At 41.8% G+C, this 20,563-nt stretch overlaps 1 protein-coding gene across 2 annotated transcripts; it reads right to left on the reverse strand.

Annotated features, from left to right (window-relative positions):
- Positions 1-733: 733 nt before the first annotated feature.
- On the reverse strand, positions 734-19,150 carry LOC102214757 (disintegrin and metalloproteinase domain-containing protein 11-like). 2 transcript variants are annotated; one of them, XM_005726103.2, is made up of 26 exons: positions 18,067-19,150; positions 17,192-17,382; positions 14,690-14,766; positions 14,340-14,406; positions 12,593-12,675; positions 12,419-12,482; positions 12,276-12,336; positions 11,304-11,488; positions 10,113-10,184; positions 9,767-9,933; positions 9,589-9,673; positions 8,009-8,099; positions 7,521-7,572; positions 6,961-7,060; positions 6,752-6,823; positions 6,533-6,625; positions 6,126-6,206; positions 5,990-6,040; positions 5,848-5,911; positions 5,621-5,726; positions 4,798-4,917; positions 4,514-4,682; positions 4,125-4,236; positions 3,249-3,339; positions 2,013-2,030; positions 734-1,702 (listed from the first exon to the last, which is right to left on the reverse strand). In XM_005726103.2, the coding sequence occupies exons 1-26, from the start codon at positions 18,257-18,259 to the stop codon at positions 1,687-1,689; spliced, it is 2,481 nt and encodes an 826-aa protein (XP_005726160.1). In that variant the 5' UTR covers positions 18,260-19,150; the 3' UTR covers positions 734-1,686. The 2 variants fall into 2 exon arrangements, with proteins under 2 accessions (XP_005726160.1, XP_005726161.1); XM_005726104.1 differs by lacking the exons at positions 734-1,702; positions 2,013-2,030; positions 3,249-3,339 and adding an exon at positions 3,386-3,776.
- Positions 19,151-20,563: the final 1,413 nt, after the last annotated feature.

The following is a 20,563-nucleotide window of genomic DNA, read 5'->3' on the forward strand; positions in this document are numbered from 1 at the left end:
ATAGTGCAAAGCTCAAAACAAACCAAACTGACCGCATACGCCATCAGACAAGCTGCATTCTGGACCCCGAACCAGATCTCTTTAATCTCATTTACAAAGTTTCTGGGCTGAGGCGTTCACCCAGGGATCAGGGCTATCAACAAATGTACAAAAGACTCATGGCATTTCATTTCAGTGGTAGTTAGAACTACAAGAGAAATGATGAGATGGCAAGCGTAGCTTTTTTTTTTTTTGGCCACATTTAAAGATGCATGGACAGCTTTGTCTACAGGAGAGATTTGCAGAGGCAGGGCGTGTCAGGAGATGGATAGCTATAAATTTTCTCAAACAGATAAACTATTTTTTAAGCATAGTTTTAAATAAATCTTCATACATTGCATTTAACATTCAGTATATCTTGCACATATTTACAAATAGGTGTGCATACAGTTGGCTAGTGCTCTTTTTTTTTTTTGTAGATACATGACATGTTGAATTCTTTCTGTGCTGCCTTTAGGGTGCGTGGCTGCAGCGCACAACAGGTTGTAGAAAGAGATGATCTGCTAGAGGTAAAAACCAGTGATGGGAGGAATGTTCAGGTGTACACAGACACAACTGCCCCATAACATTAATGTAAACACACACATTCTTACTTTCTTTAAAAACCTCTTACACCCATACATTCACTCCTGAGCAGACAGACATAGTAAACTTCCTAAGCGTACAAACTTTGGGCCCAAAAGTGGTGAACACGCACAGACAGATATTGTGGAATGTATGTTGGTCGGTCTGTCATCGAAAACACTAAGTTACGGTCTCTGCTGCTTCATATATATGATTTTTTTTTTAATGATCCCAAAACCACAACACCTAGCTTCCTTTTTTTGTACCTGAAAACTTGAGGGTGTGGGAGATTGGTGGGCAGGTAGGATGCCTCAAGTTAAGACTCAAACTGCAATCCAGAACAAACAGCTTCTACGATCAGTCAGTCCTTACTCACCTTTTCTTTGGAAAACATGCTAACAACAGTGTTCTTTTTGTTAAAGTTATCTCAACGTTGCCAAATGTTGTAGATTAAAAACTAATTTCTGTCCATTTTAAGATGCACCTTGTCAACGTCTGGACCTCGGAGGAACTGTATCTTAGGTCCGTTTCCTTAAAGAAAAAAAGGAAACAATACAGCCCCTGTTATGTTATTTCAGTCTGTGTGCTAGTCCAGCATTTACTCAAGTGACGGCCGGGTTAGTTTATGTGCAGGCAGGCATTGGAAAGACGTGTCTCATTTGGTCCACCTTTGATATGTTCTTGATCAGACTGTCCGAGACGTGAGAAGAGGTACACAGACACCAAAGCACATTCGTATAGCCACTGGACTGGAGGAAGACCCCGGTGTCTCCCACAGGGAGAGCCACCTGCTTGCTCTAGGCGTGGCCTGGACGTAATCCTCAGTGGCCTGCTGGCAGCAGCCACATGAGTATGATTTGGCTGGTATGGTGAGAGGAGCTCCACAGGTCCCAGGAGGACAGACGAAAGGAGCAGACGCGATCGTGGAGGAAACGATGCTCGGAAGAGGTTTTGGAGATATTGTGGGACAGTAGTGGAAGACCTATTTTTTTTTTTGTTCCCCTCTTCTTCAACGTGAAATGACACAGTGCGAGGAGGAAGACAGAAGTGGACAGGACACAGAGACAGAAAGACAGACAGATCTTATCCTCCACCAGATCTGAAAGACAAGTGAAAATTAAGCACTTATTAATATAGATATGCTGATATAGGTGATAGGAGATGACGATGAGAGAAGCTATTTTGCTTTACTGTTTTGTAGCTGATGTAATAGGAATGATCTAAAGTATTTTTTAAAAAAATTAAAAAAGGAGAGAACTGAAATGGAAAGGATTGAATAAGTTCTGTGGAGATGATTTTCAGATGGTGGATTACTGTGTCAGCAGCCATGCGGAGCGAGTTTGGGATGAGATAGTGGGATATTTTTAGGATGCAGCTCTGTGTACAGATTACATGGTGATATATTATACCTTCCTCTTCGAATGTTCCTGCATCCCATGAGAACGCCAGGAGAGAAGACAAAATGTGGAGATACTTAAGTCAGTATTGATAAAAGAAATGAAGAACTCATGACACACAAATAAGAATTAATGTGCTTTGCAAGTTATAATTCTATGTAAAAAGCAAAGTAAGTAGCAAAGCAAGTAAACACAACTTAGAGTGGACTTAAGGATTTAAAAAAAAAAAAGAGTTTCCTTCTTGTCAAACTGCCTCAAGTCAAGTCAGAATTAGCTCCATCATGACTCAAACAATGACTCAATCCATTATTCATCTACCAGTCCTTCCCTAAATCTTCATCACATTGTAGTGATCACATCACATGCAGCAGGTCTACAGAAGTCTGCCACAGCTATGCCTGATAATATTACCCAGTAAGCCAGCAGTATGATTAGGAAGAGAAAACTTTGCTTATGGCTCATGCACACATGCACACATGCACAGACACTTCTGGCCCCAAAAGGACTGACTGCATTCTATAAACTAAGAATCACTTATTGCTTCTTAATTTACTGTTGTCTATATATCAAGGAATTATCATATACATCATATATCATATATACTGACTGTCTATTAGAGCAGCAGTAGTCCTTTTAGGTCAGACCATAAGTAGTGCATAATAGCAAGCATGCATAGGTGGAATAGTGCGGAAGGAGCACTTCAGCAAGGGCATTTGAGGTTAGGATGCTGCCTACAGAGAAAAGGGATAATGCAGGTGTTTAAAAGCACCAACGTAAGAGTATATGACAAAATGAATGCTTAGGTAAACCCAGTGTCAAAAAAACAAAACAAAAACGTTTTTAGTCTTTACATGGAGAGTAAACAGGTGGGGGAAAATGTGGCACCAGTAGGGTAAGTCAGGTCTGTTCTAGTAGACTTGAGAAAAGGGCTGTAGTGGTTCCTGGCAAAAAACATGTCTTGCCCTGTCATTACTAAAAAAATGGGTCTGGAAAGAGGATGGAGAGGGAGGAAAGGTGCAGGATGGAGCTCAGAGTTGATTACAGCGTAGTTGTGTTTTGTATGGATCTTAAAAGCCAAAAGCGGTTCAAGCATTAGCACGTCTCAGACTTGACTCCCCATTTCCCCTCCCCTGGGCCGGGCAGTGAGTTGCAAATGGGCATCTAGTTCATAAACGTGAGAGTGGGAGGGGCGGGGACGTCCTTTAGGTAGAAGCAGACAGGTACACAAAGGCATGCCAGAACTCTTACTTAAATCCCCATCCTGTTCCCCCTAGGACTATAGCTGCCAGGAGAATAGCACCTGCGATGGACCCTATAATGATATTGGTGCCACTTGGACCTGCGCAGAGGAAGGAGGAGGGAAGGAAGGGTGCGGAGGAGGAGGAGGAGGAGGAGGAAGAGGAGGGGCAGAAACAAAACAACACCACTAAAAAACACACGTCAGAAGACAGCATCAACACTGTACATCAACAACATCAACTAGAGAGAGGGAGAAAGAGAGAGAGAAAGATGGCAAGATACCTGCAGACAGAAAGAGAGATGCAGGGAAAGAGGAAGTAACCAGCCCATGGGGTGGAGATGGGAGAACAGGCGGGTGAGCGAGGGAAGTCAGGAAGACAACAGTAACAAAAATACAAAGGAGAGAGTGTTTTATTACTTTGTTCTCATTCCACCTCTCCTGCTCTTTCAGCTGGACACCCTCCTGCTCAGGGTGGCTTTGGCTTTTTTGGCTCTATAAGAGCAGCAGCTGCTCAATTGCTCTGTGTCATTGGCAGACTGCAAGAAAGTAAGGAAGACACTTGAAAATCGCAGTGCCTGCAAAGCACACAGTACCACCACACACACACACATTCACTACATACACATGCTCTAATGGATAAATGTGTCTCAACACACCCACACAATCTTCCAACATTGAAACCAAGACTCAGCAGGAAGGATAACACTGTGTGGTCTAAAAATTAACTTCCTCACAATATTCAGGTAAACTATCCTTTTTGTCCAATGTGAGGTAGTCGACTTCAGTACATGAAGAAGCTAAAGGGATGATGGGTAGAGACTATGAGGGGGATGTGAGAGGCAGACAGAAAGAGAGACATGGACAGGGTGAGAGTTGCTATGGACCTTTCTTCTCTGGGCCTGTTGCGACCGTGGGCTCAGGGATGGGATCGAAGACACTGCAGTCCTTCCCGGTGTAGTCCCTATCACAGATACACTTCACTTCATTACTGCAGGTCTGCAAGAGATTTGATGGGAGAGAGGCCCAATTAGCTATCTGCTAAGAGAAAGACGGGGCAGTTGAATATAAGAACATTAAAATGATTTGGTATTGATCAACATAATCAACGTAAGCCTGTTCTTCAAGCAGGTCCTATGTGTGATGCTTAAAAGGGTGTTGAAACAGTTAAAGTTCACATAAAAAAAACATTAATTTTTCATTCAAATTTAGACTGAAAAATCAACAGTGTCACTCTAAAATGAGAAGATATTAGCTTTGTCTTTTTTTCTTTTACCCCATGGTCAGAACAAATGCGTCCAAAGTTGGATCCTGGGCATGTGCTGAGGTTGAATGCAGCCACAGGGAGGCAGCGTCTCTCCAAACACATCATGTTGGGACCACATGGAGTGCCATCCTCCACATAGCCCAGGTCTGTGCCGTCCTCTAACAGAGCATGGCCACCCCTAATTGAAGCATCCAAACATGAGAGATAGATAGGACAGAGTTAGAATTACAACACCAAGGGATACTAATGGACAACAGCCTTTGTGACTGATTGGATGAATTTAATGTGACTACCTGCAGTCCAAGTACTTGTTCTGGTGATAGAGGGTGAAGCTGGTCACTTCACCTTGGAGGTCTCCAAACTTTGGCTTCATTGTCACATTAGCACAGAACAGGAACCCGCATAAAACATCTCTAAAAGAAGCCGATGCAATAAGAAAAAAGGAACATGACATTTCACCAACAGTGCAATTCATAAATGTATTATAGATTTCTATACATTTATAGAAGTTTTATTTTTCCTTACTGACAGGCCAACTGAGGATTATGTTCAGGTCACGCCTAGAATGAGCAGGTGACTCTTTCACATTCATACACATGTAGACAGAGTTTTTATTCCATCCTTACAGAACTTTATGAATGACTTCCTGATTGATGCATCAGTAAATTGGTTGAGATTGCACACAAGGACCCTTTGAGGACTGAATGATTCAGAGATTGAATCACAGACCTTTTAATTAGTGGAAGACTATCTCCTGAGCCACAGCCAGGGTGGATTTTTTGGGGGTGTGTGAATCCCTCTAATTTTCAAACTTTTGCTATTTTCAGGATGTCTGGAAGGGTCAGGCTCTGTGGAGCCTTTTTTGTTGTCTCTCTGGACACTGTCCAGCTGCTTGTTGTCTTGGGATGACCATACCAGCAGTATTGCATGTGCCCATTTTTCCTCACTTTTCTTTATGTTTGAATCTTTTGAATCTTTTCAGTGAAATTGGTGGAAAATCTTAAAATAAGGCCACCATTCAAGAGACACTTGAAATTCAGACCGTGCAATAATAAGGAAAATGCTAACATACAGTGCAAGAAAACCAAAAAAGAGAATCGGGAATTTGCCACTTACGGCTTGTTGCACTGGAGCCAGCCTTGGCCATCAGGACCGGGGCCACAATTTCCTTTTTCTGTCCCCTCAGCGTTCAGCTTCTCATAACAAAACCTGTCTGCTGAATCTGAGATGGAAAAAACAAACAAATATACATATTCATATTTTAACAATCAGAATCAGACTAAACTAGTAAAATAAAAATGTCATATGCTGGAAGAGATGCTGTGGATGTGTTTAACACATACTATAGCCCCAGAGCCCCTTGCATTGTCCATCACGTGTCCTACATCGTCCACTGTAACATCGTCCCTAAAGGGGTGAAACAGTGCTAATTAGTGTACCACAAACTCAACTGCATATTAGAAAACAGCCAAAGCCATCTCTTACCTGACTATTATCACACATGTATCCATCTAGCTTGTGGACATTATGAGGGCACTGCAAAAGTAGGAAAGTACATCATGAACTGGAAGCCGTTTTATGTGATCTTACAGTTTTCAGTGTTGCGTACAGAGAGTGCTACCTCGCTAGAGTCTCCAGTGCAAGTTTCCGGGATGTCACAGTCATTCACAGCCTGTCGACACACCACGCCTCTCTGTTCATACTAACACGCATCAGAGAAAAAAAAAAGGCATCAGACAAACATGTCAATCAGTTGTCATATGGGTGATTTTTAATGCATGCCGCGCAACCATACAGGCTGAGAAGTCTGAAAATGTTGTGAGTCATAAGAAACATGACACACTTCTTGTTCTTGTCACCGCACCAGCATAAATTAAGACTTTCTGAATCTTTTAAATTTCAGAAGTTTTGATAACATATAAAGGAGAAAAATACTATAAATGCTCTGACAAAGTAAACCTGATGTTCAAATTTCACTCAGTCAGTTTAATTTACTTTTCAGGCTCTTTGTAATACAGGGCTGCTCACCTTGCAGCCACTGCAGCAGAGTCCGTTACTGCACATGGCATCATGGGTAAGGGTGCACTTTTTACAGCAGGCTCCTCCCCTACGGGCACATTCCTGCCACCACAGACATGAAAACAGCTGAGTTCCAGAAAACAAGACACCATTTGGGGCCCATACATAGACATGATGTGGAGACGCTACCTGTTTCCAGTAGGTTAACCAGTCTAGCCAGTTACTTACCAGCTGGGATCCACAATCACACTCTTCTCCTGGCTCCACAAACCCGTTCCCACACTCAGGAGGGTCCAAGAGCTAAAAGAGACAAAGGTAAAAGATTAAGTAAAGGTTATTCAAAGGATTAAAGCAAAAAATAATGTGCGACTCCAAATTAAATATGTATTTTGATTTAAAAAAAGATTTCACAGGCCACATATCCACACGGCCCTCACCTTGTTGGGCTTGTTGAACAGGCAGCTGCCACCTCCCTGGAGCAAGAACTGGATGTACTCGTCAACGCTGCAGCGAGAAAACTTTCTGGGCAGATGGAATCTGTGATGACAAAAAAACACAAAGGAAGATCAAGACACTACATGACAAGGAAATAAAATAAAAACAGCATGATACTTTTCTGCCAGTAAGGAATGCCAGATCCATTGTGGGTGTCTGTGCCATCACGTCGCAATCTGACAGAAATGTTACCATCTGTAGTAAGATATTACTCAAATGAATAATTGAAATCTTTATTGTTCCATCTGGCAAGGGGAGCTAAATCCAAATCACTCATGTAGTAAATACTTTCAATTCACCATTTGTAATTCTTACACGGTGACCGGCACACTGATGTCTTATGTTTCAGCAAATTTGCACAAAGCATCAAATGCATCGGTGATTATCACCGGTTTGACTAATTGAAAGACAGTAAAATTTAAAGTTTCTCTCTGTTACAGGTGTTTCATTTTTTAAGTCAGGGAAATTAGTAAGACAAAACTGTAGCTTAAAGGGATTTTACCCTGTGTCTTCCATGATGCATCCCACCCAGGCATCTGGGCATTTGCAGTCTCCTGTGAAGAACGGCAAAGATGACAGACATAAACTAAAGGAATAAAATAATGCACTGATCTTCATTTATAACTTAAGCTGTGATGCTTTAAATGCTGCTGCAAGACACTATGAACTTGTACTCATAACAAATAAAGATAAGAGATACAGTATAGATCTATGTGTTTGGCATTGAAAAATACAACTGATGGTTATAGAGCCTATTCTTTAGTGGCAAGGATGCTTTAACCACCACCTCCTCCTTCTTGGAAGCAGGTGACTAATCACCTAATGAAGGAGTATAATTACAGAAGAGAACTGCTGGACAGGGACACTAACACCTCCACCCCCACTGCCTTAATCCTACCAGCACCAATGTTGCTCTCTTACTTTGTTAATCTATTCACTCCAGTGCTGGGTTTACAGTTCCCTGTAAATAAAGCTTTCCTTCTATCTTACCTGCAGAGTTACGTGCATTGTTCCACCTCATCCCAATGTTCTGGCCAAGACTCTGGCACAAAGTGATGGCCATCGCACCTACATTTCCATACTGAAACAAATTCACATGGAATGCATGTAAAAGTTTGCTGTGAAGTGGGGACACATATTTTGCGACACATATTTATTGTGAGTCACATAAGTTGAGTTTATCCATCCATCCATCCTCCCCCTGTCATTTACATCTGTGTTATGGAGGCAGGAATCTCAGCAGTGGCAGATGCCAACAGACTCAAAACAACTGATTGGTAAGGCCACTAATGTTGTAGGAATGGAGCTGGACTCCCTTAAGGTGTTGCCGGAGAGGCGGATATTGTCCAAGACAAGGACAATGCTGGACAATACCTCCCACCCACTCTATGACGTGCTGGCTAATCACAGGAGCACGTTTGTGAGAGACTGAGCTTATCCACCACAAAATGACAAAGGAAATCATTGTTGCCTGTGGCCCCGTGTACAACTCCTGCATTTAATGCACAGTACAAACTGCAATAGTTACACGCTTTTGCACAAAACACGTCACTTAGGAAGCACTGAACAAGCATCCTATCCAGATGCCCAAACCACCTCAACTGGCTCTTTGAATTTGGAGGAATAGTGCCTCTGCTCTGAGTCCCTCCCAAATGGCTGAGGTCCTCGTGCTATCTCTAAAAGAGAACACAGATACTTGCAGTTCTGCTGCTTATGTCTGTGATCTATTTCTTTTGGTCACAACCCAAAGCTTGTTAGCTATATATGAGGGTAGGAACTTATAGTGACCAGTAAACTGACAGCTTCACTTTCCCTCTGTCCTCTCTCTACTGCAACAGTCTCCTGTTCCACTAGTCCTTCACTTGTCAACAGACCCTAGAATACTTACACTCATCTAACTTATGCAGTAGCTCGTCTCTGCCTCAGTGCTGATTCTACGACTTACAAACAGGATAAAACTGCTGTGCTGGGACACCTGGTCACTCTGCCTGGACAGGCTGCCAGTCCAACACAGAGACACAGCCAACTTTCACCTCCACACAATCAATTTAGAATTGCCTGATAATCAAACACAGATATCTTTAGACTGAGGGAGGAAACCTGGGCACCCACAGGAATCCCACATAAGCATGAGTAGAGCATGAAAACTGCACAAAGAATAGCCCCAGTCACTGAGCAGGTTCAGTCTCGCAACTTTTTTTGCTGTACCTACTTGAAAATATATGCTTCATATAAATTATTTTCAGCTATGTTTTAAATCAGAGAACTTAGTCCTACTTATTGATGATTTGATTTTAATATTATAACAAAAATACATAAAAACTAAAAATTTGGCTTTACAACTAAATTTCAATTCATATTATAAGTCCAATTAGAGATTCACAGTAATACAGTAGTTAGCACCACACCTCTCGCGCTATGATAGCTGAGACAACCTTTAGTGGCCATCAAATGGATAAGCTATTAAGAAAACTGATGGATGGATGGATGGATTACTCATTTTAGGTTAAAATTTATAATAAACCCTATCTGTGTAATAGAAAATTACAATCATGTTATATTTTCCTTACCTCGTTAATTCCTCCTCCTCTTGTTGGAGAGCACACCCCTCCTGTGTAGGCTGTCCCACTACGGCTACTATGAAAGTTACGCCCTCTGTGAGCACAGGAAAGCCAAAGTTGCAAGTCCAGACATCACATAAGCTTTAGTTCTCATTAAAATTTTATTTATTTATTTTGATGGTCTTACGAGAAAAGATGGACTACATCACTCTGCTCTCTGATGTTGTCCTTCCTGTACTTCATGAAGTTTTGCAGCGTTATCAATGGGTCTTCCACTACTGGCATCATATTTTTAGAGGTCCAGGTCTCCATGGCGACCAGTACAATCCTTGTGTTGAGCTGTTCCTGATAGATCTGAGGACCACAAAATGCCCATCAGTGCAATGCTTCATTTGGTGTTTTGGTCTGATTTTTTGTAAGTGTCATCTGGGACAGATCATTCCCACACACACACGTGTTTATTGACAGGTGGCGAAGTGAGAAGGCAGAGTTTAGCAGTAGGAGGATTAATTTCCTGCAAACCGATCACTTACCGTATCCGCCGTGTTGACCACAGCTTTGGCAAAGTTCTTGGTTTGGCTGCTTGAGCGACGCAGCTGTACAAACTGTAGAGGAAAAGACGCACAGATGGCTTAAGAGATGGATCACATCAGCTCTGCTACACACAAATACACAATCAGACATGTAATTTGATTTACTTGTACTGACCAAGTGATATAAGGAATGAGTTACATGGAATGTTTCAATGTACTTCTTGCATGACCAATGTCAACTGAAGTGGCAAAGTTTCGGTTAATTAAATGAAATGCAAATATTGCTTTTTGCTTAACAATGAAATCTGTTGTATTTGACTTGTAGTTTCATCAGTGTGTTACTTGTGTGTTCCCCCAATGTTCTTTCTGCATTCTGTTCAGTGTAAGTTTGCATCAGCTCTGTACCTAGTAGTTTGTCTGTGCCTTTCAGTTTGTTCCCTGTTTTACTTCAGCAGTGGGTTATCTGTTGTGTCTTCCTGTGAGTCTTTTGCTTTGTCTGTATTCCTTTAAGAAACGTTCAACTAGCATATGAACACCTGTACACTGTCCAGTCCTAACATATTCTGATGTCAGTGTAAGCTTGGAGCTAATGAAACTGGACTGCATGGCCTCTGGCAGCTTTGTTGCTATATAAAAATAAAAGCTCATATGTTTGTGTACAACTAGCAATATGTGACAGCCCCAGGCCCTCTTGAGGGGTTGCTCTATGTGGGTTCTGTTTGCGTAGCAAGGTTTCCTGAGTGGAGCTGAGTGGGATTAGCCATACTGCAGAACACCTGGTCACTGCTCTGCAAGTGGCAGTGTGTCATCCTTCTTTGTTGAGCTGGCCACTAAAAAAAGGTATTAATTTAAATGCTGATATTATGATGATAAAATGTATATTTCTACTTGTTACTGGGCTCTGTATTTGATTTATCTTTTAACTTGCTATTTTTTACTCACAAACTGCTATCAGACAAGCATTTGCAGCTATTCTTGTTTACTGTTAGCCATGCAAATCCTGGTGATATTTAGGTACTGCTCCTCTCTGTACAAGTACATTTGTAATTTTGGGGAGATTTTATGTCCTTATTGATTGTGGCACTGAAATTTTAGACAATAAATAAGGAGAAGTACTGGACAAACCATGGGGTATGTGGTTAAGCAGTACACACTACAGTCATCAGGCTACCAAGAACCTTTAGCACTCACCATATCATTGTCATTGACCACCATCAGCTCAATATATTTGGTCTCAGTCTGCACAGAGGGCTTGCGAACACTTCGCTTGGACCGTCGCAGACCCCCAGACGCCTGCTGCTCCCTCACTTGGTCCGGTCTGTCATCATCATCACCATCACCTCCTCTGCCATCCCACTCACTGTCCTCTGTACAGTCTGGACACATAAAAAAGCAGAGCTGCAGGCAGTTAGGGAAATATTACTTTTTAAGGAAGATAGAGGACAGAAAATTATTAGCTCAAGTTGGCTTTAAACAATGAAAAATCGAATCTTTAAGGTGACCTGTTATAATTTTACTCATTTTCTGAAACATATGTACTGTTACAAGAGCAAATAATAATGTTAAACATTGCAAATTTTTCAAATAATACGCAGAGAGTTCCTATGAACCAAAAGCTCTGTGTCTGACTACTCTAAATGCTCAGTTTTAGATGTTTTCTCTACACTTGGCTCTGTGTGATGTCACTGAGAGCAAATATGCCAAATGTGGTCATCCCAACCAGGATGTTCTGGCTATGACCCAACTACTGTTCAGGAATGGCAGCCAATCAGAAGAAGGTTGACTTCAAGGCTGGAGGAAGGGAGCTAAAAATGCTTATTTCACAAACTTTGAATGATACAAAGCTACTCTCTGCAATTTAACATAACAACAAGGTTGGAAAGGAACAAAACAGGTTCCCTTTTGAACACTGTGAATGTAATATATTTAAAATTATTCTTATTATTTAATTATACCCAGCTTATTTATCCATTTCTTATGAATTTGATTTGATCTATTTTTATGAAATGATTTTGTATTTTTGAAAATAGCTGCTTTTGAGCAGCTTCTGTGAATCAAAAAGTGACATTTATTTTCAGACTTTTGAAAAATTGCGCTTGGCATAGGTTCTTTCCTAAACGAAGTCAAATGTGTCATGAATGTAAGATAAGTGTGGCTTTATACCTGGACAATGGGCCGGAAGTCTGATATCAGGCATCCTGCGTATTAGGTGAGCACCATCATACTAAAGTGAAAATATTAAGATTAGGACCTAAAACAAAAATGTTTAACTATAAAAATCTGTATTATAGTCACAGGTCATTTACCTGATTGCTGTCATTGTGAAAGGGCTCAATACCGTAAGAGAAGAAGCCATCAGAGAACATGCCACTGAGAACCACCAACAAGATGAAGAATAAAGGGTGAGTTTGGGAGGCTAATTTGTAACACACAGGGAGTTAGTATTTGAAGTTACAGACAAGGTCTACTGTCAAACTCACCACAAGCCATGGCATGTGGAGACAGCTGCCCAGGACTCTGGTAAACCTCTTAACCTTCCCTGATAGTAGCAGTGTTCCCCTCCCTGTGAGGACAAAGAACCACTGCTTAGTACAATAACCTCTGCTGACACACTCTCAGCTTCATAGGGACAATTTCATAGATCATTTGATATCACAATAGGTGAGAAGTGAGGAAAAACCTCTCCGTGCTTTCCTGTTTTAAGATGTTAGTGGCACAGTTTATGACCTACTTGTATCGTGTTCTCCACTCCTTTACGCTACTGACAATAGAGCTGGAAGTACACCATGCTCAAGGATCTCTTCAATAAATCAACACTAACATTGCCCACACAGTTATTTCTTAAAATTTAATGTGGAGTAACTGTACAGCAAACAGGCTGCGACTAAACGCAAAAAAACCCAAAGAGGAATCTGCTCTTGTCATGTAGCACTGACGCTGCTTTGCAAGGTTAAAGCGGTGAAGAGAACCAGCGGGAAATGTGAGAACCATTGATTCACCTGGATTAAATTGATTTCAGCAGGGCGCTTTGACCTCACAACAGCAGCTCAGGGAAACAATGCCTTTGAACTTGAAAGTATTTTAATCACAGGGATCACTCTGGTTAAGTGCTGCCCTGAATGCATCACGCCTGCTATGTCCAGAAGAAGCAGCATCATCACATGAAGCCCCCATCCAGCTGAGGGACAATCTGGTCTAACCACAGGTCTCCAGCCTCAACCCTGCACGCCTCTTCTCTCTTTTCACCACTCCAGGCACAATCTGACTGCCTGTGAACACACATACACCCCCAGAATTACTCCTCCCCAATCCCAAAGCTCATCTTGCTTTTGTATTAACTGGCATTTTACTCCATATATCCCCCTCCTCCTCCTCTCATTCCAGATCTGCTCTTCCCTCCCTTTCGGTCTTCTTTCATTCTCTTCGCTGCCAAGAACTTAATGACACTGCTGAGCTAACTGGTTGCTATGGAAACAGGCTTGTGATTGGTCAGGAGGACCGAAGGAGAGTTCGAAATGATTGTGGGTGGGGATGTGAGAGCTGGCTGAGTGGGTGGGTGGGTGCTGGGGGCAGTGAGTGGCACATTTGTCCACGAAAAAGCGAAGAAAAAAAACAAACATTAGCCATCCCTCCTGGCTTGCACAATGCAGTCACATTCCACTGGTCCCTCCTGACAAGCACACAGCTCATCGTTAGATGTCAAGGTTTTATCCCGTTTCCACATTCGCTCGACGATTCTCTCCGTGGGCTTGTGATTTTACACCACGGGCGATCACTTCCTTTCTTTCTCAGCAGTCTGAGAAAAGCAGAGAGGCATGCATACGCACTGATAGGCAAACCCACATATGTGCAGACCGGTAATGTTCACGAGCTTACTTCTAAAGCAGGGAGGACGAAATGCACTTTCCATAAATAGATAAAAGCACGAGGTTGTGATCAAATAGTAGAAAACATCAGCACAATAATTTAAAAAAAGATGGCTTAAAAAGTGTGTTTTACTTCTAAAATAAGAATAATAAAAATAAATACAGTTTGAGCCGAAGGATTTTGTTATATAATCTGATCTATATCAGTTCAGGATTGTCAGGAGGAAGCAAAACTTTAAGTGAGTGTTGCACTGCTGGTCTGGTCACTCTCTTTAATATGCTGATTGCAAGCAGCATTGCTTTGAATCACGTTCATGCACTGAAATCATGTGAGCATCCCACCTTATGCAGAAAACCTTACCACAGACTGAAAGGGACTGCCATCCTGGTTAAAGTGCCGTTCTACATAATCTGAAGACAGAAGATGGCTGCAAAGAGAGATAAGATATTATAAATACTTGCACCAGCATCCTTTCTAGTCAGAAATAATAATAATAATAAACTGGGATTTTTTTCTGCTGTCTGTTCTCCCCACAAATTTATTTGGTGTTCCCCATCTTGACATGAAACATAATAGAGGCGCTAAGTGCATTTGCTTAAGTGTGGGGAAATGCTAATTAGAACAGCTGCAGTAAATTAAGAGCACCCACTGATACAAAATGTGCAAAAAAAAAAAAAGCAGATCTGATGAATTTACAGGGTAATACTAACTGATTTAATTCCAGGTCTAAAGTGAAGGTGCGTCCAAAGGCTTCTACTTGGAAACAGCTCTGGGCCAAGTGGACAGGCTGAAAGAAGAAAAAAGAAAAACACGCTAGAGAGATGGATTTGACAGCTGATAAATTAAAGTGTAACAAAACAATTGTGGTTAGATGTGTCACTCTGTGAAAGCCACAGAAGGGTTGTGAAAAAGTCTCATGAATAATTCAGCAGAATCAATACAGTGTAAGGTCTAAAAGCATCTCAGCAGCTGAGATATTATGATTTATAAAGTCTGCATTGATCAGCACTGGCTGCCAGCTTTCAGGCAAGCTTGACTCCACAGAGCTATGGCTGTCTAGGAGCTAAGCTGGAGTGTCGTGATAAGGATAAATAGAGGAGGTCTTCACAGGAGGATAGGAAGAGAAGAAAGCTACTGTTAAGTTACTCCTATGTATTCAGCCATGCTGTGTCCCCGGATGGACAACTGCCAGGCTTGAGGACGTAAGGACACCGCAGGGGCAGGAGAGAGTGAAATTTACTGCGGACCAAACAGTATGTCTCTTCAGCAGCTTCGACTGTGCCAGCGTGGCTTTGAACTCAGTCTGGAGGAACCGGCTGCAGTGAATCACTGGGCTTTTACAATAAAACGCATCACTATGCAGAAATTATTCCCTCCATTGAGTACAGACAACAGATTTCTTACTATTGTCTTGGAGAGGCTGCAGCTTGGTACCTCTGTCCCTGTACAGTAACACTGCTCTACTGCTTTAGATTGTTTCTATTTAACTGTTCTTGACGTGGCTGAAAGACATTATTTTTAAGACAAAGTAGCTGCTCTGATGCTGCTGATGGTATCACAAAGACTTAATATCAAAAAAGTTCATATTTGTCTGAATCTGTCACTCAGTCGCTTTCTCATTGTTGCTGGTTTCAAAGCCGAAACAATCACACTAAAAGGTCCTTTTTAGAAACTCCTCTTCAATTGTGTCACATCATTATTTTCGTCTCCAACAGCCCCCACCTGCTACAGATCTTTTAAAGCCATTGTGGATACTGAAATGTAAATTGCTTAAAGTTCAATATACATTCTTGCATAAAATAACACTTCAAACAACACATTGTAAGATTTATGCTAGCATTGCTCTCACACAAACTGCCTTGCTCCATAACTTTATACCTTTATGATACCTTTATCTTTTTCCTTGAGAACATCTGATTCTAGATGCTAATCTATATTCATCTAATAATCTGTAGAGTTTAAGCTATGCCGAAATGAACGCAATGTGCAAAACCAAATAAATCAAATCAGCCAAAATGTTGCTTCATCTATTTTTGAACACAGTGTGATGTGACAGAAAAAAAAGAACAAGTTCAGCTCATCCCTCCCTGCTGCTTCTAAATTTATCTGGTCTCTTATTCCGAGCATCTTAAATATTTAAAAAACAAAACACAGCAAGTGAGGCAGCTGAGACTTTTGAAATCTTGTCTACGGAAAACCATTTTATGAACATATTATAGTTATGCTTATTTAAGACACCATCTCTTCCCAAGATTATAGCATATGTATTCACTCAAATCTTGAAGCATGTGACTCTGGTGTGTGTACTGAGCCTAATATACTGTCAGAGAGAGAGAGAGAAAGAATGGGAGAGACAGTGGATGGGGCAGAGTGCTCAAACCTCTTGGACCATCCAGCACTTCTTACACAGGCCTGTTCTATAATTAATGGGACATACTTCAACACACTACTGAATAATAAAGAAGTCAGAGACTCAGCGTGCCATCCGAGTTATCAGATGATGCGACTATTTCAAGAGAGTCTACCTTTGTCCTGTGGAGATGGTGGTCGCTTCATATATCGCGTGGCATTTAAACAGCTCTTTGATTAACCAGCATTTGAGCAGTGCGTATTAAGAAAGCCAAGTGTTGTTTCATAACTTGTTGCTAGAGGTTACAGCTTAAATTTAGGGAAGGGAAAAATAGCTTCAAGCAACAACTCTTCTTGGTAACACCCACCGGACGCTGCTTCACTTCACATTCAAAGGGATTTTCACTGACTAAATGGGTCAAAATCGCAAGGAGTAGAGGCTGCTGCAATACACCGCCCTGCGCTGTTATCTCTGTGTAGCAGGAGCCGCATGAGCAGTGGGGAGCTGAGCACTGCACTGTTTTACTGACAGGGAGGAAAAGGAGGTTGACACCAACAAAATAAAAGTCTGTCCTGGTGCTGTCACACCCTTGTACAAGCATGCAGTTATCTGCAGTCGAAATGGTCAAGGATTTCCTGCATTTATGCCTCGATAAATGCAGGAAATGATTGATTTTAGTGCAGGGCAAATGTTTTTAAGTTCTCATTGAAACATGTATTTATGCATTACTCACGTGGAATAGTTTCTTTTTGTTCAATTTAGAGTGAAATGTATCAGTTTCTTTTATTTAGGAAGGGTCCTAAAACCTTGTCTGGGATCCTTTACAGCATGGGAATAAACAGAATTAAGGATGTAAGCTCACCAAGGTGTCCCCGGTGCTATTCTTCACCCTGGTACCCAAGTAGTCATGAGCCATTTCTTCTTCTGACTTGATTTGCTGTACGAGGCGCTTTGGATAAATGATCTCGGTTGCAGTGTCCCCACTCTCCGCCCGGCCCACTGGGGCAAACCAGTCCCACATGCTTCCATCCTGCTCCAGGTTCCTGTCAACACCTGTATGTAATACAAGAGGAAAACTCTCACAGTGCGTTTCCACTAGGCACTGCAAGTTAGCAACACAAGTGAACCTGCCCAAACAGAGCAGCGGGGATTTCTTTAAGGATAAAAAAAAAAAAAGCACAAAGTAATGCACATTTAAAACAAATCAGCCTGTGAGCGTCTTCATCTGTAAGCTCACGGTTTGGTGACCTAATTTAACAGTGAACATTATTTATCCGTAATAGTATTTTATAAAAATAGTGGATATAGCTAGATGTGCACGCTCTGATGGAAAATAATTAGAATACTTGTCATTACTTAAATTATCTACAATAGGGATGCTCATATAAGCCTGCATATTGTGAGTATACAAATGAAAGGCTCACAAATCGTCATCCCAGGGCAATAAAATGTAGTTATATTCTAGTGCTGTAGATGTTTCTTCCTAAATGCTCGTCTGAAATGGTTATGGATACGTTATAGGTAATGAGGCTGCAGTGGGAATGTGTTGATGCAGCAAATTGTGCTTTCAGGCCAGTGGGCTTTTTGGCACCGAGATCCCGCTACAGTAAAATTACGAGCCTACACCGGGGTTCGAAAAGTGCTGTTCACGGTGAAAAAAAGAGTGGATGCAAAGGAAACGAAAGGGGTTCTCCCTCTCTCGATCCAAACCCCCTCGCTCGCTTCTCTCTCTCTTACCTGAGACTGCAAGCCTCTCGCCCACTGCAGCAAAGACCGTGAAGCACCACACCGCCAGCATGATCTTCACATATTCCCCCGGATTACAGCATGGAGAGCCGCAGGATGTCACGAACCCGGCAGACGGAGTGAAGAAAAGACTAAAAAAATCACACAAATGATGGCGAGGATCCAAAATCAATCTACTAAACATCTGACGATGTGCCTCCTCTCATCTCTCCCCCTCTCTATCACTCGCCCTCTCAGCTCCGGTCAACACTGCTACAGAGAATTTGGATTTGCATATCAGAATGATGAAAAAAAGAAGTGACAGGCCTTTGTCGGAGATGATGGATACAGGCCTAGAGAGTGATCAGTTTAGAAATAGTGTGGAACGGGAGAGTGCGCACCGCGGAATCATAGCTCCGCAAGCCTGCGCGGGTGCGTATGGGTGTATGGATGAGGTTGTATGTGTGTGTATATGCGAATCTGCAGTATGCGGAAACGAAGGGATGGGAAACCGAAGAGCAATGCGTTGAGTCTGCGGTGAGGAGGACACGTGGGACGCTGGTACCCTCCTTCATCCCGAGCTGCCTCCTCCTCCCGTTGCCATGCAGCTCTGCGCAAGAAGAGGATGCGACAGCCCGCCAGCCGGAGAAAAGCTCGAAAGGGGATCAGGGATGGGCAGTTCATTCATTTTCTGAACATGAAGGAGTTAATCAGGAGTATCCGGGAAAGCGTTGACATGAAGATCACAGCTCTATAGGGGATGAAAGTGGTCCCGACCGAGGAGAGACATTATGAACCCAAGACACCCTCTGACAAACCGGCTACAGCAGAGGCCATACTGTTCACACCTTGTTTCTGCCTTAAACAGCTCAAACTGTTCAAGATATTCTTACGATTCATTTTTATTCATTTCAACACTGCAAGTTATACCAAATGCCATAAAAATGAACTTAATCACAGGGATCTCCAAATGTTTAACCTGTTTGAATGCATCCTGCTGTTTTAACATTTAGAAAAATCACTGTTTTTGTAATGAGAAGCTGGTTTTCACTTTAAGAGCCAGTGTTACATTCAGCTTATAGGTCTGGAAATATGTAGCAAAAGAAGAAAACGTAATATTAATGCTGGAAAAAAATGAATGTTACATGTGGTCCACTGAGTACTTACTTAACCACAGCAGAGCGGCTAAGTGAATATGCACGACTGCTACTAAAGTGTAATATCAGGGACTGATTAAGTCTTTTTATTTGAATCAAGCATCACACAGAGCATACTGCCCAAACACACTGCTGTCAGTGAAATGAAAAACTCCAACTGACCACTGTGAATGTCCCTACAAGAACATTACATGATCATGTTGACTAAAGTAACTCTAAAGCTTTTGTTGGCCCCAGTGATCAGTAAAACATGCTGTGTTCAAAGGGATGTATGAGTTTAACTGCATATGACTCCTAATCAGAAGCCACTAATGGAGATGGACACTGAAACCTGCAGTCTCTCTGCTGTCTCTCACCTGCTGGGTTTAGCTTCCCTGGTGCAGCCCAATCTCAGCAGCCATCCTATAATACATCAAACTAATGGAGAAAAACTGCACCGGCACCCCCTCTGAATATTTCATTTACCTCCCTTTGAGACAAGCAGAGAAGGAGAAATAGCAGGAAGAGATGGAGGTGGGAGTATCAGGAGGAATGCAGCATAAGCTAAAGATGCTCCTGCCCTGCCAAAATAAAATAAAATATCATAAAATAAAAAAAATAAAATAAAAAAAAGATGGCTGCCAGAATATTGCAGTTCTAAAACTTTAAACAGACACTGACTTTAGTCTGCACTTTTCTGCTGGCTTTCTGATTCAAACACTAAAGTCTTCACTGTGATCTGGTAAGTGGTCACATAGTGCTGATGCAGTATTCTGCAGTAAGACAGCTGAGTTGCAAGTAGTGCAAAGGTGGCTCTGTGAGCAGGGATGCAGTGGTCACACTGGTTTTAGGGTGAATATAAAGGATATGAGGAATTCCATTTTTTTAAAGATTTCAGGTTACACTTAAATGTAAGTAATGTATAATAATCACAATCTTGAGCCCTCTTATATCAGAGCTTGACAGAGACAACTCTTCTCAAGCAGCCAGTCCTGAATCAAAACTTGTACTATAGACAGTCGATGTTGATATGTCACAGTAATAAAAGCACAGGTGGAATCACAGTAAATCAGCATCCATCACTATACACCTCCCATACATGTTATATAAAGGGGGCTTCCTTCTGTAGCATATAAATGTTTGAAGTCTTGTTAAGCTGTCCAACACCTTCTACTAAAACAGGGAAAAAGTCTCAACCAGCTTCTACAATGATTCTCATTAAAAATCCAACGGACGTGTTGAGAAACAGAAGGCATTTGTTTCAGAATACAGGACATACACAAGTAAATAAATGGGAATACCCAAATACTTTTACAGTTTGTGCATGAATCTGAATGGCAGAGCCAACTGTGATAGAGACACACTACCCTCTG

This window comes from Pundamilia nyererei, unplaced genomic scaffold (assembly GCF_000239375.1).
Source record: "Pundamilia nyererei isolate P.nyererei 1_Seehausen unplaced genomic scaffold, PunNye1.0 scaffold00018, whole genome shotgun sequence".
Lineage (NCBI taxonomy): Eukaryota > Metazoa > Chordata > Actinopteri > Cichliformes > Cichlidae > Pundamilia > Pundamilia nyererei.

What these genes read in the sequence shown, in the direction of transcription:
- LOC102214757 (XM_005726103.2), bottom strand. Translation starts at nt 18,259, where the DNA reads ATGTTTAGTAGATTGATTTTGGATCCTCGCCATCATTTGTGTGATTTT. An exon ending in TCCACATGCCATGGCTTGTG is followed by an intron (nt 12,483 to 12,592) that starts GTGAGTTTGACA and finishes GGTGGTTCTCAG; the next exon opens with TGGCATGTTCTCTGATGGCT. An exon ending in AACAGGCCCAGAGAAGAAAG is followed by an intron (nt 3,340 to 4,124) that starts GTCCATAGCAAC and finishes TCCTCTGCGCAG; the next exon opens with GTCCAAGTGGCACCAATATC.